At 37.2% G+C, this 21,700-nt stretch overlaps 1 protein-coding gene across 1 annotated transcript in view; it reads left to right on the top strand.

Annotated features, from left to right (window-relative positions):
- Positions 1-21,700, top strand: part of LOC142358627 (splicing factor 3B subunit 3-like) — a 42,037-nt gene that overhangs the window by 8,197 nt on the left and 12,140 nt on the right. The window contains exons 2-4 of the mRNA XM_075410084.1: positions 5,551-5,759; positions 6,220-6,489; positions 14,178-14,520. Coding sequence (XP_075266199.1) covers positions 5,551-5,759; positions 6,220-6,489; positions 14,178-14,520 — 822 coding nt within the window. The remainder of the gene's footprint in view (positions 1-5,550; positions 5,760-6,219; positions 6,490-14,177; positions 14,521-21,700) is intronic.

Below are 21,700 nucleotides of genomic sequence, written 5' to 3'. Positions count from 1 at the left end.
GAACCTGACGCCTTTTCTATGTATACGATCCACCGAAGCCGTTTTGAGAAGACAATCATCATCATCGGGCTTTTCAGTCGGGGTCGACCATTACCCGCCACAACTGTCACGAATAAGAGCTCTCCATTGCGGCCGGTGCACAGCAGTTTTTTTGGCAATGGTGAACCACTCTTCATTCACTTTTTGTGAGACATCCTTGGGGACTTGAGGTGTTGTTTCAGTTCCCCGCACACGATGTTTCTCCGGGTGGTTTATACACCACCGGGTGGCCGCTTCCAAGAGGGCCCATTGACAAACTCAAGGGTGGCGCTGGGGAGACAGTCCTCGGGCATCCTAAGAACGTGACCAAGCCACCTCAAGCGTCTACGTTTGATGGAGACGTCGAGGTTGCTGGTAACTGTGGGGTCTCCAAGAGTTCTTCGCCGGCACCTCTTGTCGAATCCCATCAAACTTTTGAGCTCTGAGGCGCGGAGCGGCCAGGTTTCACAGGAGTAGAAAAGCACACTAGTGATACAAGCTTTGTAGTCTTTGATCTTCAGGGAGCGCGGGATGTTTTTCATGCACCAGAATTTATCAAGGTTCTTGTAGCTCTGGGCGACTCAGCCTATGCGGGACTTCACTTCTCGGGCTATATCGCCGTTTAGTTGGATCGATCTCCCCAGATATGTGAAATGTTCAAGCAGATTGAGTTGGACGCCGTTGCAGGAGAGGGTGGCGTCTTCTTGGTTGCTGCAGAATTCAGTCTTCTTTAAGTTAATTTTTAGGCCACAGGACTCGGCTTCAATGTTAAGGGCATCAAGAAGTCTTTTGATGTCATAAATGTTGTCATCGACTAATGCGATATCATCAGCGTGGTCAAGATCTGCCACGGCGGTGTCGTCCAGGCTGACACCAAACTTACAAGTTCGAAGCGCGGAGATCATGATATGGTCGATGACTAAGTTGAACAGAAAAGGGGCCAGAATAGAGCCTTGGCGAACTCCGGATTTGATGTCAAAGGATCGCGATGTCGCGTTGTACACTCTAACTTGGCTCCGGCTCTCTGTGTACATCGCACGTAGCACACATCACTTTGCAGCAATCTTCCATATGCACTCGCGGTTAACGCTGTCGAAGGCTGCTTTGAAATCGACAATCGACGAACGCCAGATGTGAGGCGGTGAAACGGGTTTCTCTGCTCCAGATTTTGTCTAAGGGAGAAAATTTGGTCTCTGCAACCAACACCGCGTTTGAAGCCTGCCTGATTCTTGCGCGCAAGAGCGGGAATAGGCTGGTTCAATTCTCTTGCGCATCACTATTTCAAGTACCTTCCTAAATTGCATGAATGATAAAATAAAACTATGCTTACTGTTCATAACTTTTATTGGTGTGGATAGCTTTTTCACCTCTAAATGCTTTAAAGTATCAAAGCTTTTGATTTAAGAATCAAAGTTTTTTCAAGTATACACTCTTTAGTTGTAAACTGCTAACCGTTTTAGATAAAGCGGCAGGAATCAGATTTGAGCGCACTATAATACGGCTTTCGAAGACCGCGTAACTGTTCTTTAGATATTCTTTAGTTAAAATTTTTTTCTTTAGTTATTAGGGCATAGGCAAATGTGACCTTTAGATTTGATTTCAATTGTTTTGAACCTGTCAGTTTGATTAAATGTTTGTGAGCCACTCCCAATTTTTCGGAAGAATGGCAACTGTTCGATTTTGCTCTGAACACTAAAGAATCAAACTTCTGAATTGTGAAGCAAAAATCTTTTCTGAAGCGTTTGTTGCAAGATTATTTCCTGTATTAATTTCTGCTGTGCGTTCTTTTAATTTTTTCTTATCGTGTAAGTGACTGAAAACAGGCTTTTGATCAGTTTTGCCTAATAAACCTCAATCAGATTTCAAATTAGCTGACGCTGGTTGTTAATAATTCAACTGTAAATAATTTGGATTTCAGCATGGAGCACTTTTACAAATATAGAGTAATTTTTTCGTAATTCTGTTATACTCATGAGTCAATATTTGGTTTAATGAGAGAAACAGAGTCACGAGAAACGAACTAAACTGAGGGGAACCAGGGCAGTATAGGAAACCGGAGTTCCTTTAATCACTTTTGTAAGTAAAAAAAAACGGAGTTCAGTATAAAAGATGGAGTTTCGTTTTCATTTTGTAGCCTGAAAAATGGAGGCTACAAGAGTTACGAATGATACTGCAACCAGTTTTGATCATTTCGTTTTTAAGAACCTTTTAAACTGTAAAGCGCATATTCTACAGCATGAATTTTGTTCAGATCATTCACCTATCCCATTGACCGCTGACTTAATAAAAACGGACAAAATTAAATTAAATCAAGTTCCGAGGCATTAATTCTTAAAATACCCGAATAAAATATCGGGATACCAAATGAAACGGTCAGACGCATTGAATCCTTTTCAGTATTTTACCTGACAGTTTTCACTTTTCGAGTGACTTTTACGCGCTTGACTGTTTCGTTTTATGTGATCTAAATTTCACTCATTCACAAGTGTCAATAGCTGAACTCGATGGGCTGCAGTTCATTACTAAAAGTCAGTCTAATTATGGTGGTATATGATAACCTCGAATTACGTCATTTTAACCCCCCCCCTTATTGATTAATAGCCGCACGGTGATAGCTGGGGCTATTATTGGCCTTCTATTGGTTTTTTACTATCCGAAGAATTTGGATTGTGTTGGTGCTCTCTTTTTACGACTCGAGGAGTATTGGCGGAGCGTCTTTTTTGATCGGTAATTTTGTTGGAGTGTATTTGAAACAGGAAGTGAAATGCGTATAAAGTCTTTAAGTCACATTGCTGAAGAACTGAGAGAAGAGAGAGTAGTTCTTGTCCATGTCGCTTATTTGTGAGAGAGCGAGCAAAGTAGTTGTGAAAAGATTTTCAATGTGCGAGCGGAAAATTTTGATCATGGCTTTTTGAAAGTTTTTTTTTGGTTTTAACTCCTACTTTTTCAGTCAAATGTGTTTCACTCAATGATCCAAACTGGTAATAGTTGGCTTTGAAGGTTTTTGAACATCTGAATTGAATTTTACACTTTTGATGTCAATCTTCAGCTATTTTTACCATCTTGTCTTATTTTGAGTTTTTTCAGCAATTTTTTGTATTCTTCAATTTTTGATAGCATTTGGGGAGTTCTGTGTTTGAAATCAGTATTTCTATTAATTTTGGTTGTCTCTCAAATTGATTAGTTTTCACTCTGAGTTGTTAAAGAAAAATAAGTTATTTGAGCAAATTTTTGCCAATTTTCGACTCTTCTTAAGCTTTTTTAAAATCTATTTCTTCCAATTTTATGGTTCTTAATGTGAAGCAATTTTACAGTAGCTGTTACCATGAAGTGACATTTGAAAGGTAGACAGGCACCTTTAACTCAAAAAGTTATGCAGGTTTCTAATTTTTTTAGGTTTTTGCTTTTCTAACTTTGTTTTTAATAGCCGCGCAGCGTTAGCTGAGGCTATTATTGGCCTTCTCTTGGTTATTTTTAGTTCGTCGTCGAAATTTTTGTTAGGATCATATGATGTCAGAACCACTTCAAATCTGCTTTTTGTTCATTCGTTCATGCAATTTCATCTGAATTGCGTGCTTGACGTCATTTTTTGCTCTTAATGGAGCGAGTTTTTTTGTTCATTCGCGTGATTAAATTTTTGTTCACACTTGACTTAACTCACTCTCAAAAATGACTTCCTCACTTTCAAATTGATTTTTATTTACTTTAATTCAAAGAGATAAGGTCAAATGGGTGTGTGTCACTCTAAATGTAGGTTATTTGAGAGCAGCTAATAGAGGCAGCAAAAACTTATACAGATTTTTATTCAAAATATAACATATCAGCCTTCAATTAAAAGACGAATTTTTTTTATTCTGTATTTTTTACTGTTTTTTTTGAGACTGCAGGTCTATGAAGTATTTTTCTGCAATTTATTGGTCGAATGACTGATCTAGCAGATTTAATTAAAATTTTTGCCGAATATTGTTTGGGAGGTTAAATTATATTTTTGAACTATATTGTTATTAATTATTTTTATGAACTATATTTCTGAATTACCAGGTCTTACCTGTACTTCTGGAGTGGGAACTTGATGTAAATTTTATGACATGCTTTTCGGCTTTGTCACTTTGTTTTCTCATCTAAGTTTGATATCGTTTCAAAATGTTTAGTGTTATTAAGTTTAGTGTCAAATGAAATTGCGTCAGATCACTGAGGATGGTCAGTTTTCTACTCCGAGTCGTTTCGGGAATTCTTTGGCTGTTTTTGTAAGATGTTTTTACACCTTTTTGCTTGACTTTGAGCTGTCAATATGGTATAAACAGTTAAACCTCAGCGAGCATCAAGTTTCATTAGAAGCCCTTAGCTGGTGTTGGTAGTCGTTTAAGTGCTTCGAGTGGTGAAGCTGCTGTAAAGGCCTTGATTCAAGGTTAAAAGGTCCTTTATAAAGGTTTTTTAGCCCACGACGGTGCATTTTTTTTTACGTTTGTCGCCATTTTTTCCAAGTTTTATGTTCGAATAGTCTTAAATTGACATTTGAAAAAAGTTCGAGAGAGGTCTTTTGCAAGACATAATTTCTTATGACCATTTTTTACTGCAAACTTTACTCAAAATTATACTAATTTTTGCAAGTTTTTTAAAACTGTTTTGTCATAAGGTTTTTGTTACGATCATATGACGTCACAATCACTTCAAATCTGCTTTGTTGTCTGGTGAGTGCCATCTCAGCATTCAGTGAAAAGAATGGCGTTTACCGTTAATTATAATATTTACTTGTTTACAATATTGTAGGTTTTAGCACCGAGGGATATAAATTTTATTGTTTTGAATTCGTAGCCAACATCTCAACGTGCAGAGCTTTTTTAGTATTGCCTTCACAGATTTTATATACCGGTTTCTTTATCTCCCTTCCTCTTTCATTGTTTTACTGTTATTGTTTTTTGTTGGCATAATGATTTTTTTGTTTCGGCAAAGATATATTGATCTGATGCAGTGATTTGAAGTTTTAAAAGTCCGGCTATTACTGGAAGAAGTTTTCCGTGAATAAAAGTATTGTGATTATTTTTGGTGCCGGTGTTTATGAAAGTTCTGTTCATCTTTACCCATTTTCTGTTTTAAATACTAATAAAGGTATGTTTAAAAGATTTGACTATCGAGTGAAAAGTTCATCAAAATGGTAAAAATTGCAACAAATTTTTTTGCGGAAAGTAATCTTTATCAATATGGCAACGTTTTGCTACGTTTTTATACCAATAGCTGATTTTGAATGGGTCTTAAAATTGTTGCCACCAATACATAGTGAAATTATGGTGTACTGATCTTTATCAAGTATTAACTTCTAGACCTCTTCAATTTGTCCTCCGTGTAGGGTTACAACGCTGTAGCTCGGGTTTTGAAGTTCTCTGCGTGTGAATCAGCGATAGGATGCTTCAGGGACGATTAACCGAAAGTGATTGTATTGATCAATACTTGGAGGAGTCGCCCAGGCTGCCATGGCTCCAAATTTTTGAATAAGACAGACTTAACTCCCAAAAATTGTGAATTTATTTTTAGTGCCTGGAGGAAACGACGGTCCTAGTGGAGTACTCGTGTGCTCAGAGAACTATATCACTTACAAGAACCTGGGAGACCAGCCTGACATCCGAGCTCCGATTCCGAGAAGACGAAATGACCTAGATGATCCAGAAAGAGGTCTCCTTATCGTCTGCTCAGCTACCCATAAAACCAGATCCATGTTTTTCTTCCTCGTTCAGACCGAGCAGGTATTCTCCCCTTTTGTAATATTTAATAATGTACAAGATTTTTACATCGTTTGATATAGCAGTACATATAGCTAAACGTCTGTGTTTTGTCAAATATTTCAAATTTTCAGTACTACTGCCCAAAAAATGGATAGGAAATAAACTCGAACAACACTGGTTTCACTCAGCCTAGCCCAACACAATCGTTTCAGTTCATTTATAAGGCCATCCTTTGAAAAACAAATCTAATGATCGTAGCTCATTGTTAATAGTTTGAGCTAAGCTTCATAATTTTAGGCGGTGTTTTTTCATTACAGAAGTCGTATTTCGATGCTGATCTCAGATGCTCAATTTATTCTCAGTTGAGGTGCTGATTTAATGCAAAATATTCTTGAATTTGATAATTCCTGTCGATATCAATGCATGAGTTTTAGCTATATTTGTAGTTGATTTTTGATGCATTTACAATAATTCTTTTAAGGGCGATGTGTTCAAAATAACACTAGAAGTTGACGAGGACATGGTAACCGAAATGAAACTGAAATATTTCGACACTGTTCCAGTTGCATCTGCATTAGTTGTGTTGAAAACTGGGTTCCTATTTGTGGCATCTGAATTTGGAAACCACTATCTGTACCAAATTGCCCATTTGGGAGAGAATGACGATGAAATGGAGTTTTCCAGCCAGATGCCTCTGGAGGAGGGAGAAACCTTCTTCTTCGCGCCCAGAGGGCTCAAAAATCTTGTCCAGGTAGGCATAATCGTATTTAATGTATTTGGATTGTATTGATGTGCTGTCTTTTTATAGCTGCGAAGCTGTAAGCTGAGGAGAGCTATATTGCGGTGCTCTTGATTTCTACGACTGGAAGAGGATTATTGGTTTTCTTAGGGTTTTTTTTTACCGGAAGTACTATTTGCTCAGTCGGCGTTTTGACGTAATAGTGAACTCGAATAAAATTGTCGTGTGAATTTTTCTGAGCGAGAGAAGTTTTTTGTTCATGTGCTGCGTTGAGTGCATGACTTTTTGACTTTGAAACTTTTTGAGAGATTGGCGCATATAGATGAAAGTTTTTAGACGTGCTGTTGTCCATTTGGCCCAAATTTTTTAATTGCTCTCGAAAAAGAAGCAATTATTGTAAACGTGTGGGGGCGTTTTCTATGCAAATTTTTTGCTCGACCGTTTTTCGCTTTTCTCCTAGAATAATCTTTGACTTTTCAAGTTACTTTTGCACGAATTCTTCTTGATTTTTGAGTGATTTCAATTGCTCTCATTCAGTAAAAAAATCCCTTGGTGCACGGTCGGTGTTTTTGGTTTAATCGCTAATTTAATCGTTTTTGTTGATATCTATTTGAAATTCAGTAAAATGTTCACCATATTTTGAACTTCTTTTAATAGCCGCACAGCGATAGCTGGGGCTATTATTGGTCTTCGATTGATTTTTTACAATTCAAAGAATTTGAATTGTATTGGTGCGCTGTCTTTTTTTAAGATCTGTTCACACATTTTCATGATTTTTGAAGTCAAATTGGAGTGGTGATTTTGGTCACGCCGAAACACGAAATGGAGCGAAAAAGCGAGTGGTTTTGCGGCGTGAATTTTTTTCGCTCTAATTTTAAAGTAGAGTGAGAAAATGGTGTTTGAACAAAAATTCGGTTTCTCGGTAGTGGTTTTTTGTTCACATACGGCAATTTCACTCTGAATTTTACTGTTTTTTCGATTTTTTGGATCGGATTTTTTTCTTAATGGTTTTCCCAATCCATTCACAGCTCATTCTAGTTTTTTGTTTGAATTGAATTGTCATTTCTCGCTAGTGGTTTTTTGATCACATGCGGCATTTTGACATTGATTTTCTGTTTTTTTTTCTTATTTTTTGATCTGATTTTTTTAAAAATGGTTTTCTCAATTCACTCATAGTCCATTCTTGGTCTAGGTTTTCTGTTTAGTCAATGAAAATTCTTTGAATTGTACGTCAGGAATTGTCCTGCTATGTTTTTTTATTTCGTCGTCGCGATTTTTGTTACGACTCTATGACGTCACAACCACTTCAAATCTGATTTTTGTTAATTCGTTCATGCAATCTCATCTGAACTGCGTGCATGACGTCATTTTTCGCTCTTAGTCAAGCAAGATTTTTCTTCGTTGGCGTGATTAAATTTTTGGTCACTTGACTTACCTCACTCTCAAAAATGACTTCCTCACTTGAAATTGACTTTTATTTACTTTAATTCAAAGAGATAAGGTCACATGGGTGTGCCACTCTAAATAAAGGTTATTTGAGAGCAGCTAATAGAGGCAGCAAAAACTTATACAGATTTTAAATCAAAATTTAACATATCAGCCTTCAATGAAAAGACAAATTTTTCTGGTCTTTTTTTACTTTTTTGTGAGACTGCAGATCTACGAAGCTATTGCGGCTGTTTTCTGGCAATCTGCCAGTTTTGTTCAAATTCTTTTACTGTTTTGCAATTCAGCGGTTTTTACTTCTTGCTGAGACAGGAAGATGGATATGTAATTTTATTAAACCTTGATTGCTTAATAACGAAAAATCCATGTTTTACCTCATTTTTTTTAAATTTTCCAATTTAATTTTGAATTTAATTTTTCAGAAATTTTTAATATTTCAGAAATTGAGATTTGGTTTTCATCTTTTTTACGTCTACATTCTCCACTTAGCATATTTCTTCCTGACATTATCCTAAGACCTCTAGTTTTATTCGTCCTGCCTTTTTTAGATTGAAAGATATCAATTTGAACTAATATTTTTTGTCTTTTGATTTTTTTCAAGCTTTATTTGTTTGCAATTGATTTTATTCAACATATGACACTGAGGTTTTACTAGCTTCACTTTTAGAATTTTTGAACGGCACTCTTTTCTGCTAATATTTTTAGCACTTTCTGTAATATATAGTTTTTTTGCGTTTGAGTATTGTTCTGTCTCTTTAGTCTTTTTCATGATTAATTTCCAGTTGTTTAATTTTTTTCCCATTGTTTAGTTTATCATGCTTTTCATTGTCATTTAAAGCGACAACTAATGTGGAAAGTTTATTTAGTTACCAACTGAGTACTTATATTGTAAAATAGTGTTTGATTGAGAGAATTTACGGAAATTGATAAATTTTGTGACACGTTTTGGCTATTTCTTGCAGTATTCAAATTTTTCTTCAAGAAGAGAATTTTGGGAGCCTAATATATCTTAACTTTTGCTGCTCTCGCAGTTTGATGTTTTCAATTGCGTACATAACTTTAGCTTGTTTTATATATAAGAGTAATGTAGGTTTTTAGTTGATTTGGTTTCATGGCTATTTTTTGTTTTTCTGACAATTCTCTTTTTTTTTTACTTTAGTAGGTACCAGTTGATTTAAAAGGTAATTTTTTCAAAGACGACTCTTCGAGTCTTTTCAGGCTATGTTTTTTGTTTTGTCTTCTGACTTCTGACGCTCTTTTTCGTTTTACATTTGTTCGAACTTGTTACATCTTCCTCTCACTAACGGCATTTGCGCGCGGTCTTTTCTAACTCTATTTAGCCAATGTTTTTTTAAAGCTCATTTGCGCGATTTATTTTAAATCATACGTGACTTACCTCAATCAGTAAAATGACTTTTGCACTTTAAAACTCAATTTTTATTTGAATTAGTTTAAGGTCAAAGGAACTCATGTGTAATACAGTTTGTAATGAAAAGGCTTCTGTGCAATGAATTATAACAAGCTTTATTTGTTGATCGCTGAATGTTTTTTAGATAGTTTTTTCAACTCGTATCTATCCGTTTCTACCTCCATTATACGGCGAGCAATTCTATTCTTTCACAGCTTCTCCGGCAATCTGCCGACTGTGTTTATTATGACTCGATGCGGAGTATTGGTCGAGCGTTTTCCATCATTAATTTTTGGAGTGCAATTAAAACAGAATGTAAAACTCAATGCCGCTCGTGAAAATTAATTGTAGGTCAGATGGTAGAACGAATTGAAGAGCAGAGAGAAGAGAACGTAGTTTTCAGTTCATGCTGCGTTTTTGGGAGAGCAAGAAAAGTAAGTGTGAAAAATTTTTGCTAAGTGAGCAAAATATTTTGATCACGGTCTGCTTTTTCGAAATAGTTCTTTTTTAGTTTTCTTTTTTTGGGGTAAACTGGTTGTTCAAAACAACATTAATAAGTAACTGTTTGTCAGGAAGCATTTTCGACCAACTAAATTATATTAGACTTTTATATCCAATCATGAGCTGTTTTTGTGATTTCGCAGTTGAACGCTTTTTACCGGTTTTAGTTTTTTTCAAGGTTTTATTGTCACGGAGAATTTTCTATTTGAAGTCAGTATTCATGTGGGTTTTCATGACTTTATATTTTTGTTATCACTTGTAGTTTTATTTTGTTGAAGAAAACCGGCTAAATTTTAACAATTTTGCTTTGTTTTCCTGTTTTCAAATAATTTTATACTATTTTTTTGCCTTTCAAAGTTTTTTATGTATCCAATTGTTTAAATAAGGTTGGTTGTTGGGTTATTGTTACTACATGAAAACCTTTCGAGGTTTGATAGATCAGTACTGCAATAATCAATACTTTTGTAGTTAATACTTCTATCTAGCTTTTCCGGTACCTCTGGGTGTCGAGTGGTTGCTCAATGAATCAACAGGAACTGTTTTCTAAGGTATGTCGTATTTGAGACTCATATATTCAGACTCTACAAATTTTAGAGAGCCTTTTAAAAAAATTGAACAGTTCTTAGATTTTGTCTTTAAGTTTTTTTCTTGCTTTTTTCTCCGTTTTTGAGATGTTTCGCTTGTTATGCGAAACATCTCAAACATCTATTGTTTTGTAAAATGTCCTTAATCTTTTGAGCGCGATATTATAGCGTCCCTTATTTTTATTACTTCGTCGAATAAAAATTTGTTTCACCTTAGTTCACAGCTTGTTAAACAATTTTTTTTACTTCTGTAGGATACTTTATTGCTCCTTTCATTCTGCGCAAAGTGCTTTTAAACAGCAGGTGCTCAGTAAAACAACTTAGAATCAACCGAGTCAGTATCGAAAAGCCAAATCAAAACTTGAAACAAGAGTAGCTCATAAAACCCAATTTTAGATGCCCGCTACTTGAACTTTTTTCTTATAAATCTTAGACATCTCTTATGCTTATTGGTATTTATACTAGCCGCCTCTGCATTGCCTCAATCAGAAACTGGAGTTTGTCTAGCTGTGGGAGAACATCAACAGTATTACTACCTTTTTGTACAAAATGCAGTTTCTTTTCTTTTAATCCCAATTGGGTTTATGGAAATCTTTAGTAGCTATATTTTTTAGCAATCTGCTGGGTATCTTTGCTAAGATATGCAGATTTATTTGAACAGCAATTGAGCATATTGGACGTTTTGACATCGGAAATCGTATTTGGAGTCGCGACCATGGTGCGGCTTTTTAGTGTGATGTTTTTGTTTTTTACTCTAGCTTTCTCAGCCATATTTTTGATAATGGTGCGGCTTTTTAGAGCATTTTTTTTTGGTTTTGACTCTTGCTTTCCCCGCCAAAGGCGTTCGTCTCATATATCTAAGCTAGAAAAAGTACGTTTGGGATCATTTGTGAACTTTTGAAGCAATTTTTAATTTTTCTAGATGCAATTTTGAGGTATTTTTGCATTTTGGTCGTTCATTTTTCTTTTCGTATGGTATGCGTGAAAGTTTTTTTTAAATTTAATTGTTCAAGTGTTTTGGATTGCCTTTCGATTCGATAGATTTTTGTTTTGAGTTCTGTTCCTTAAGAAAAATTGAATAACATTAATCAAATTTTTGCCTATTTTCGTTTTTCTTTAATTTTGCCTAGTTTTTCTGAATACACTTTTCCCAATAGTTTTTCTTGTTCACTATTTAATCTAGAGCTATTATATAGGTTTTAAGTTGTATTATTACTAAGAGTGGGCTCTTCAAGATTATACATGGCTTTTTATACTGAAATAAATTTTGTACATTTGTAATTTCATCAGGTTTTTCGTTGTTTAGGTTTTTGGTTGTTGATTAGCGTTTTTCGGATTAGCTTTGGGTCGTTCATCATTTTTTTCTATCTTCCTTTCCTCGGTTTTCTCTGTACTGCTCTCTGTTGTTTTTAATGATGGTAGTCATTTCTTGAATGATGACTATCTGTATTGTAAGCTGTTTTGCCAATAGTTGTTTTGGCGTTGCAACTAGTAAAGAAATTTCAACTAGTGTTTCAACAAAAAGTAACAAAGAGAGCTAAAAGCGAGTGTGTTTGAACTGTGATTTTTTTCCAAGTACCGTTGAAGTGGAATGAGTTGTTATGTGAACAAATATTAGGTTCTTGAAAGCGAATTTTCTGAAGTGCGTTAATTTTGGTGCGGTTTTGCGTTTCTTCTCTTGAGTGATATGAAACATATGTTCTAATGACACCTATTTGCAACTGATTGAACTCATCGACGGGCAGCCAATGTTTTTGTTTAAATGGGCACCAATTTTTCTCATAAAATATTTATATATTTTGATTTTTGCACCCTTTTTAGTATTTTCTGTCGTCTTATCGCCTAGTATCATTATTGACAATATGACTAGTTTCTGATGAGGCTTAATTGAACCTAAGTAAGTGTCTGAGTTTTTGGGTGGTCTGAGAGATTTCGTTTTACCTTTGTCCTCAATTGTAATCTAATTAGGTACGCGTCTTTACCAGCTATGTTTTTTAATAGCCGCGAAGCGAAAAATGGGGCTATTATTGGCCTTCTCTTGGTTTTTTTCCTCGTCAAGATTTTTGTTAAAACTATATGATGTCGCAACTTCTTCATATCTTTTGTTTTGCGCATTCGTTCTTGCAATTTCAACTGAATTGCGAGCGTGACGTCATTTTTCACTCTTGTGAAGAAAGTTTTTGTTCATTCGCGTGATTAAGTTTTTGGTCACACGTGATTTAAATCACTCTCCAAAATGACTTCCCCACTCTGAAATCGAATTTTCTTTACTTTAATTCAAAGAGATAGGGCAAGTGAGTGTTTTGCAATATAATTGAAGGTAATTTGAGGGTAGCTATTAGGAGCAGCAATAAGTTAAACAGATTCTTAAGTTTTTTGGGCCTGTTCTACTATCTTTTTGATGCTTCTAATGCTCTTTTAGGGCAAAGTAATAGTGTAGTTGAAATTCTTTTTTCTGACAGATTGACATCTTCCGTTCAAGGGCCTTAATGAATTCCGGATGTTTTGATCAAATTTTAGTTGTTTTGACTGTTGAACAGTACCACATTCTTGGTTCCATCGTGGTATTTTAGCCAAAATGGAACAATTAAAACTTCGCTTGAGTAGTATTTTTTGGGATTGTTGCGATTTTTAATTTCGACAGGTATTTTACAATTTTTAATAGCCCCGTCGGTTGATTAAACGGCTATTATTTAGGCTGTCAGTTTTTCTTTTCGAGGAATTTAAATTATTTTAAGTCAAGTTATCCAGGCTTGCGAAAGTTTCAAAGAGACGGCCGTAAAAGCTAGCAGTTTTACGACGTTCTTCTGATGGGATTCACTGAGATAAAGTGGAGGCGGGGTATTTAATTTCTTGATGGAAATCTATTCTACCATCAAATGTTCATAACTCTCTGATTTCTTTGTGAATTTGTTGCATAGGATTAGGAATAACTACATTATCAAAAACAATTTTCTCTCAGTTTTCTTTTCCTGATTTGTTATGTTATAGTTATGATATAATTCATTTATACTCAGAGGAATAACTAATCAAAATATTTCTCAGTATTATTCTTTTTGATTCTGCAGACCTACGAAGCTATTGCGGCTATTTTCCGGCAATCTGCCATCTATGTTATGCGATTTTCGCTTGACCGATTTTTCGTCTGACCCATTTGACTTCTGGTTCTCAAGAACGGGATAAACAATTAGCGCTCTGAGGGCATATAAGTTTTCTTAGAGCCCTAAGCCTTGCTATACTCGATAAAAATGCGATTCATCAAAACTGTTTTGAGAAGACAATTTCACAGTGTGAAGTGCGGTTCTTGATCCAAAAAGTTTGCCCCCTCTGTCACCCCCGCCATAAGCCCCCCCCCCCCCCCCCACCCCGCCCACTCAGCACTCCCGCTGTCCACCCTTCTTCGCCTTTGAACCGCCCTCGCAACCCTACCCACATGGATTTTATATGCAATTTTCTGTTATGTAACCTTGTATTCATTTGTAATAGGTAACGGCGTTAGCAGTCAACTCTAGCTCGTAGCGCTGTTAAATGATTGTCAAGGGGGAAATATTGGGATCAAATTCATGCTATGACTGGTTAATTCTTTGTTGTGGTGGTCAGGAATGCTAATTTTGTGTCCAGAAAAGTGGAGATTTTCTCAGGTGCCTCGTGAACAACAAGTATAATATGTGATGCTCCCTTTATGATAGTTGCTACAGGAGCTGTGAAATAGTTGAATCCTGATTTTTCACCCACTTTAAATACTGTTAACACCATTTCAGGTTGAAGAAATTGACTCTCTATCGCCAATAGTAACTTGTCAGGTAGCAGAACTCATGAATGACGACACGCCACAGATCTACGCTGCGTGCGGACGTGGCACGCGCTCTACATTTCGTATACTGAAGCATGGTCTGGAAGTGTCTGAGATGGCAGTGTCTGAGTTGCCTGGGTCTCCCAATGCTGTTTGGACAGTGAAGAAGACTAGCGAAGATGATTACGACGCATACATCATTGTTTCTTTCGTCAATGCCACTCTAGTGCTGTCGATTGGTGAAACTGTAGAAGAGGTCACTGACTCAGGGTTCCTTGGCACCACACCTACCCTCTCGTGTTCCCTTATTGGTAAAAACATCGACCTGATAAATTTAGGCTTGTTTTACTTTTGCCGTGAACAATCTGTTCAGCAAAGCATTACTAGGCTACCTGTGTTTATGTTTAGCTGCTCTCGAACGAAGTTTGAAGTAATTATTAATAGCCGACGTCAGCCTCTCAAACGGCTATTATTTAGGCGCTCTCCTTTTTTACAATTCAAAGAATTTGAATTGTATTGAGGCGCTGTCTTTTTTTTTAAGATCTGTTCACACATTTTCATGATTTTTGAAGTCAAATTGTAGTAGTGACTTTGGTCACGCCGAAACAGGAAGTCGAGCGAAAAAGCGAGTGGCTTCGCGGCGTGAATTTTCACATGCGGCATTGTGACATCGATTTTTAGTTTTTTTTTTAAATTTTTTTGATCTGATTTCTTTTGGAAATGGTTTTCCCAATTCACTCATAGTCCGCTCTAGGTCTAATATTTTTGTTTAGTTAATGAAAATTCTTTGAATTTTCATTAACTAAGAGGTTTCATTAATTTTCATTTTTTGCTAATATAGGTCAGGAATTGTCCTGCTATGTTTGTTTTTCATTCGCTTTACCTTTTGATCACGTTTTTCGTTTTACATAAGTCACGATTTTCACGTTTGACTTCTGACCTACTTTACTCACTGTTTCAACTCAATGGATTTTAAATTCTTTGAAGCATTGATTTACGTAATTTAGTGAATACGGTCAAAGTCAAAAGAGCAAAATCAAAAGAAATGGGATAAGCCGATAAAGCCCGGTCATTAAGTCTTGTTGAATTAGGTTATCAAAGTTCATTAGAGGGATTGCTAGCTGATATTAGTACTAAGCTTAATATCCTTCAGTTTAGAAGCTGAAGAGAATCTGACTGAAACTGAACACTGAATTAGAACACTTTTTGAGACTTTGAAAATGTTGTCAATTTCTATCTCTTTTTTCTGTTTCAATCACGATGTGCGTCTAGTGCGTCAACGGCGGCTATTTTCCGGCGATCTGCCGGCTATGTTTGTTAATTGTGTGTCTCTTTTTTATGCAAAATTGTTGCTTGAAAATTTTTGTATTTTTGTTCTAGAATAGTCTTTGACTTATGGAGTGACTTTTCACGATTGAGTTCTTTCGAGTGATCTAAGGCGCTTTCATTCTGAAATAAGGTTTTTTGCTAATATAAACGCGATTGTGAGCGAAAGAGAATCAAGGAAATCGTCAATTAGTGGTTAAGATGTCAGACTCGCAGCCTTAAGGTCCGGGGTTCGAACCCCTGTGAGGTTTTTTTGCAAATAGGAAGCTTTCATAAGCTACGCCCCGTATAAAATTAATTTACAACGCCTGTAGTTTAAGAGCAATTCATCTGACATTCTGTTTAATAACCACCGTTAGCCTCTCGAGGGCTATTATTTAGGCACACTCCGTTTTACAATTCAAAGAATTTGAATTTTATTGGTGCGATCTTTTTTATGGTTTTTTTTATAGCTGCGAAGCTGTAAGCTGAGCGGAGCTATATTGCGGTGATCTTGTTTTTTTTGTTTCCTCGTCGGACGCTCTTTTTTCGTTTTACATTTGTTCACACAGCAAAGCTGAAAATGTAAAAATGTTCTGAATGACTTCTTCCTCTCACTTTACATAGCTTTTTGAGCGGCGTCGATAACTTTTTTCAATTTATTTCTTTATCTGTTTCTGTCTTTATTATACGGCACGTAGGTCTATTCTTTCGCAGCTATTCCGGCAATCTGCCGGCTGTTTGTTTTTTTTTATAAGTGAGCGAGCAAGAAAACCAGGGAGTGAATAAAGTTTGAAAAAGCTGTTTCAATGAACAAATTCGAAGGGCGGAGAAAAGAGAGTGGTCCTATTGTTCATGCCTTCTTTTGAAACAGATGGGGAATAGTAGGTGTAAAATTTTCGCTAAGCGAGCATTTTTTTGTTCAGGTGCGGCTCTTTTTCAACCTGTTTTTTTTAAAACTTGTCTACATTGTCTAAAAGGTTATTTTAGACTAAAGTTATAATTTTCAGCTTGCTTTGATAGCGTTTCGAAGGTTTTGGTAATTGAAGGGAGTTTTATGCTAATTTGAAGGTTTCAATAACGTCGGGCAAACTGCTACCGAATGACCAGCAAGCGTTTTGCGTCGGTAGTAGCCTGCTGCTAGGGATGCTAGCATTAGGGGATGGGAATGGAGTGGGGTGGGGGGAGGGGGGTGAGGTTGGAAGCCTGGACGAGGGCTTGGGGACTCAAAAATCCGGAAAGAAGGGTGGAAGGAGGATAGGTTGGCGTTGAGTGGGGGGAGGGTAACTGAGTGTGGTCAAAATCTTAGTTAAAAACCGCCGTCCACAACAAGATTATATGTATGCTCAAAACAGTGAACCCCCACTACGCTATCCTCGCCCATTTTTATCTATTAATCAGAAAGGTGCTTGATACTTGAGTTTTACGGAACTGAGACGGTTAACCGAAACTGTTTTGAGGAGACAAATATTCCTGTTGTGAAAGGCGGTTATTAAACTCAAGATTTTGGCTCAACTGATTTACCCTCCCCCAACCACCCTCACCTATTCACCACCAACCCACTCACCTCACCACTACTCCTTGCACCCTTCTTTCTGGCTATTTTTATTACAACCCCCTCGTCCAGCTTTTGGCGTCGTTTGCAATAGTTTGGCGTCGATAGTAGCCTGATGCCTAGGGATGCTAGTATTAGGGGAGGTGAGCGGCGTGACGGTTCAAGACGAGAAGGGGGTTGGAATGCTGTGGTGGGTTGGAGGGTGGGTGGTGGGAGTGTATCTGAGGTGGACCAAATCTAAGATTAATAACTGCCCTTCACACCAGGATTATTTGTCTCCTCAAAACAGTAAATAAAACCCTCCCCCGCTCGTCTTAACCCTCACTCCGCTCACCTCCCCTATTTTTTTCTATTAATGAGAATGGTTGTTGATAATTTAGTTCATCGGAACAACATTAGGGGAGGCGAGCAGTATGCGGGCTCAAGACGAGGAGGGGATTGGAATGCTGGACGAGGGGTAGAGGTCTAAATTGCAAGGGAGGAAGGTAGACGGGGGAGTGATGGTGTGGGAGGCGATTGGGGGTGCTGGTATATGGGGGTAGCGTAGGGGTGACTGGGATGCGTCAACATTGAGACGGGCGGGGGAGGGGGTTGGAAGGCTGGACGAGGGGTTGTGGATGCAAATTGCCAGAAAGAAGCGGGGAAGGAGTGATGGGTTGAGGTGTTTGGCGGTGAACGGGGTAGGTTTGGTGGGAGGAGGGTAACAGGTGGGTCAAAATTTTAAGGTTAATAACCGCCCTTCACACCAGGATTATTTGTCTCCTCAAAACAGTAAATAAAACCCTCCCCCGCTCGTCTTAACCCTCACTCCGCTTACCTCCCCTAATGCTAGCATCCCTAGGCTACTACCGAAGGCCAAAGCTTGTTTGGAGAAAGGTTTTTCGAGAGCGATTCTCCCGACGTTATTCATGTGTGGAATTCTTAAGCCTAGTATTCTTCGATTTGGTAGCTGAATAGTTCATACCTTTGTAACTAACCAAAACTCGGTTTAGCTCTAGAGGATCTTTTCTGGCCACTTGAAATAATTAGACTTCAAATATTTTTTGTTTTGTGTTTGTTTCAATCCAAAAAAAATACATCAATCGCGGCTATTTCATTTCATTTTGCTTGCTATACTTGCACGTCTCTTTCTTTCTTTCTCTCTCTCTCAGCTCTGCTTTCTTTGTCAGTTAAATGTTTTCTATCTCCCGATTTTGCTGTTCAGATTTTGAGTGGTTTTGTTGCTCTCTACGACATTAGCCAAAAGATTTTGCTTTTTTTCTCCATTTTCGTTTTTTTTTTCATTTTTTTTAATAATCAATGCCATCTGTTGTTTCGCCCCTAGTATGCTTTGTCATAGGTGTATAAAAGTGAAATGTTGATATTGATGCCAAGAGCAGTGATTTAATTGTCAGTTAGACAGGTGGGTTTTTAGCAGTTTTTTAATTGGAAAAGTGCTTGGTATCTGGGTTCACCCAAACTGAGACGGTTTAAAACTTCCAAAGAGACGGTTTATTAAAACTTCCAGGAGTTGACAAAACTTCCTGGTGTGACGGGTGATTCTTAATCCTTGAGCCCCAGCTGGCTATTACAGCTCGTTGGTCTTTTGAGAGCAACTTAGCCGACCTTAGTCATTTGTCTGGCATTTTTACTGACCCTGCTCTTCTGTGATTTGGAAGCTACATAGTTTTTAATTATCTAACTGACCAAAATTCTTCAATAAAGTATCTGCTCTGGAAGGTCATTTCTGATTACTTGAAGTTAATTGACTTTTGTTTGTGCTTGTTTCAATCCAAAGAGATCAAGTGGCTTGATGGCTGCTATTTTATGGCAGTTTGCTATATTATAACGTCTATCTATCCTGCTCTCTCTCTCTCTCTCTCTCTCTCTCTCTCTCTCTCTGTCCGCTCTACTTTTTGTGGTCAGTGAGGAACTCTGTGCCTCTCAGATTTGCTTACCAGCAGCTTCTTAATAGCGATGTTGCTCTCAAGGACTTATACCAAAGTATCTGCCAATTGGTTTTCCGTTTTTTTTCCAAATTGTCCTTTCTTCGCTATCAGTGTTCAATGAGATGACCTCTGTTGTTTTTTCCTTTTTTACTTCTCTGTAATTTTATGCCAGTTAAATGTTGATAGTGATCCCATCAAGTCTATTTTTTCAGGTGGGTTATATCAGCATTTTTTTCTTATTGGGAAAAGTTCTCGAATGTTGGGCCTCAATTTGGATTTTAGTGACAAAGAAAATTTTCTCCTCGTTGTTTTAGAGTCAATCACCTAATTTAATCCGAAAAAAGGCAAATTTAATTTTTCATGGCTCAAATGATGGTTGCTGCAACTATATTATTGCTGCGAGTTCCGTTGCAATTTTTCATACTGCTGACTTTTCTTTCGACTGTTTTTTTTGTCTGACCGCTTGACGTTTCTCCCTCAAAACAGGATAACCAGGTAAAGCCCCGATGATATTACGTAATCCTAAACCCTTACATTCACTAGTCTCTCATTATGATATAAATTGAAACGTTTTCATGATATACTCCTGGTGTGAAGGGCGCTTCTGAATCTCAAGATTTTGACCCACCTCCCTCCCCACCTTCCTCCACTCATGACCAACCCAATCACCCCGCCACTCCGGCAGCACACCTTTCTGGCCATTTCGACCCCCCACTCCCTCGTCCGGGGTTGCAACCTCAATTGTCATTCGTTTTATTTGTATTTGTTCCAAGCCAAAGACATTTACCAAAGTACCGGCCAATTGATTTTGCATTTCCAATTTATGCTTTTGCTTTTCTTCCCTTTCAGTGATCAATGACATGTCACCTGTTGTTTTTTTCCTCTTCAACTTGTCGGCGAATTTATGGAAGTCAAATGTGGATATCGATGACATTCGCGCGATGTTGGCATTGTTACTGGGTCTACTATTCTATTTCGGAGCTGCATAGTTCTTAATTATCGAACTGACCAGAATTCTTCACTAAAGTATCTGCTCTGGAAGGTCATTTCTGATTACTTGAAGTTAATAGTCTTCAAATATCAATTTTTGTTTGTGCTTGTTTCAATCCAAAGAGATCAAGTGGCTTAATCGCTGCTATTTTATGACAGTTTGCTATATTAGAACATCTTTCTTTCTTTCTTTCTTTCTTTTTCTTTCCTTTCTTTCTTTCTTTCTTTCTTTCTTTCTTTCTTTCTTTCTTCTCTCTCTCTCTCTCTCTCTCTCTCTCTCTCTCTCTCGGTCTGCTTTTTTTGACCAATGAAGTTTTTTCTTCCCGGTTTTGCTTTTTAGAAGCTTCTGAGTAGTCATATTGCTCTCAAAGAACATTTACCAAAGTTATCCGCCAGTTGGTTTTGCATTTCTTTCGAAATGATACCTCTTCACGTTTTTGCTTAAAATGATCAATGATATGACTTCTGTTGTTCTTTTCCCTGTTTACTTATTGGTGAGTTTATGAGAATTAAATATTGAAACTGATTCCATCGACTAATTTTATTTTTCATTAGACAGTGGATTATTTCAGCATTTTTTCATTTGATGGGAAAGGTTCTTGAATCTTTGGTCTCTTTTTGGGTTTTAGTGACCAAGAAAAGTTTCTGCTCGTTTTTTTAATACTTTTGTTATTGAAGACGAATCAACTAATTTACTCAGTAGAAAAGCAAATTTAAATTTTGCTTTCAAATGAGGGTTGCAGCCATTAAACTAGTGCTGCGGATTTTATGCAATTTTTCGTACTTCCAATTTTTCTTTTGGCAGTTTTTTCGGTCTCACCATTTGACTCTTCTTCCTCAAAAACAGGATAACCAGGTAAAGGCCTCAGGGCATTAAGTTCTAGAGCCTTACTTTCACTAGTCTCTAATTATGCGACAAAGTTAAACGATTTGGAGACATGAATTGCTTGCTGGCGTGATAGGGGGGTTTCTTAGAATGTGACCATTCCTCACCCCCCATCAGCTCCCTCCTCGCTCACTCTTAGAGGCGTACGCCTTTTTACTCTCTTAGCGATTCACGGAAAAACTGTCTTTGGTGTTCTGCGGGGTTTAAACCACCATTTTACCCGTAACCCCGACAGCTCGATCACCCTGGAGCCTCTCTGATGCTTCGATTTTTGGTGAAGCTTTTAAATCATTGAGACTGGTTCGTAAAGACTTTGTAGCGTTGAGGTTAATGTCTCCGACTCTCATTCGATAAGGCGGGTGTTCGAACCACTCCCTTGCCCGAATTTTTTGCACCATAAAAGTTTCTAACCTAGCCGCTTTCTAAGTTTGCCTCGCCAGTTGTTGGAGAGCGGTTCGTCCGACGTTAGTCTCTCTGTTTTAACTAATGTTTTTGTAATTGCTCTTGAACGCAGTTCATAGCGATTATGGTAAACGTGTGTGTCTTTTTTACGACTCGAAGAGGAGTATTGAGATTCTACAGGTTTTTTTTACGACTCGAAGAGGAGTATTGATATTCTACAGGTTTTTACGACTCGACTCGAAGAGGAGTATTGAGATTCTACAGTTTTTTTAGCAGAAAGCAAGTTTGTTCATGACTTGTTTTGACTTCTTTCTGTTCGAGTGTTTTACCTCCGTTTTTGATTGTCGACTTCTATTTTCGAACATTGAATTTTAACAATAGCTTAGTTTGTAATGTATAGCAATTGGTAACAGTCTGTAATTCAA

This window comes from Convolutriloba macropyga, chromosome 2 (assembly GCF_964194025.1).
Source record: "Convolutriloba macropyga chromosome 2, txConMacr16.3, whole genome shotgun sequence".
In the NCBI taxonomy this organism is placed as follows: domain Eukaryota; kingdom Metazoa; phylum Xenacoelomorpha; order Acoela; family Convolutidae; genus Convolutriloba; species Convolutriloba macropyga.
The sequence above is the reverse complement of the archived record's forward strand: the minus strand, read 5'-3'. Positions and strand labels throughout refer to the sequence as shown.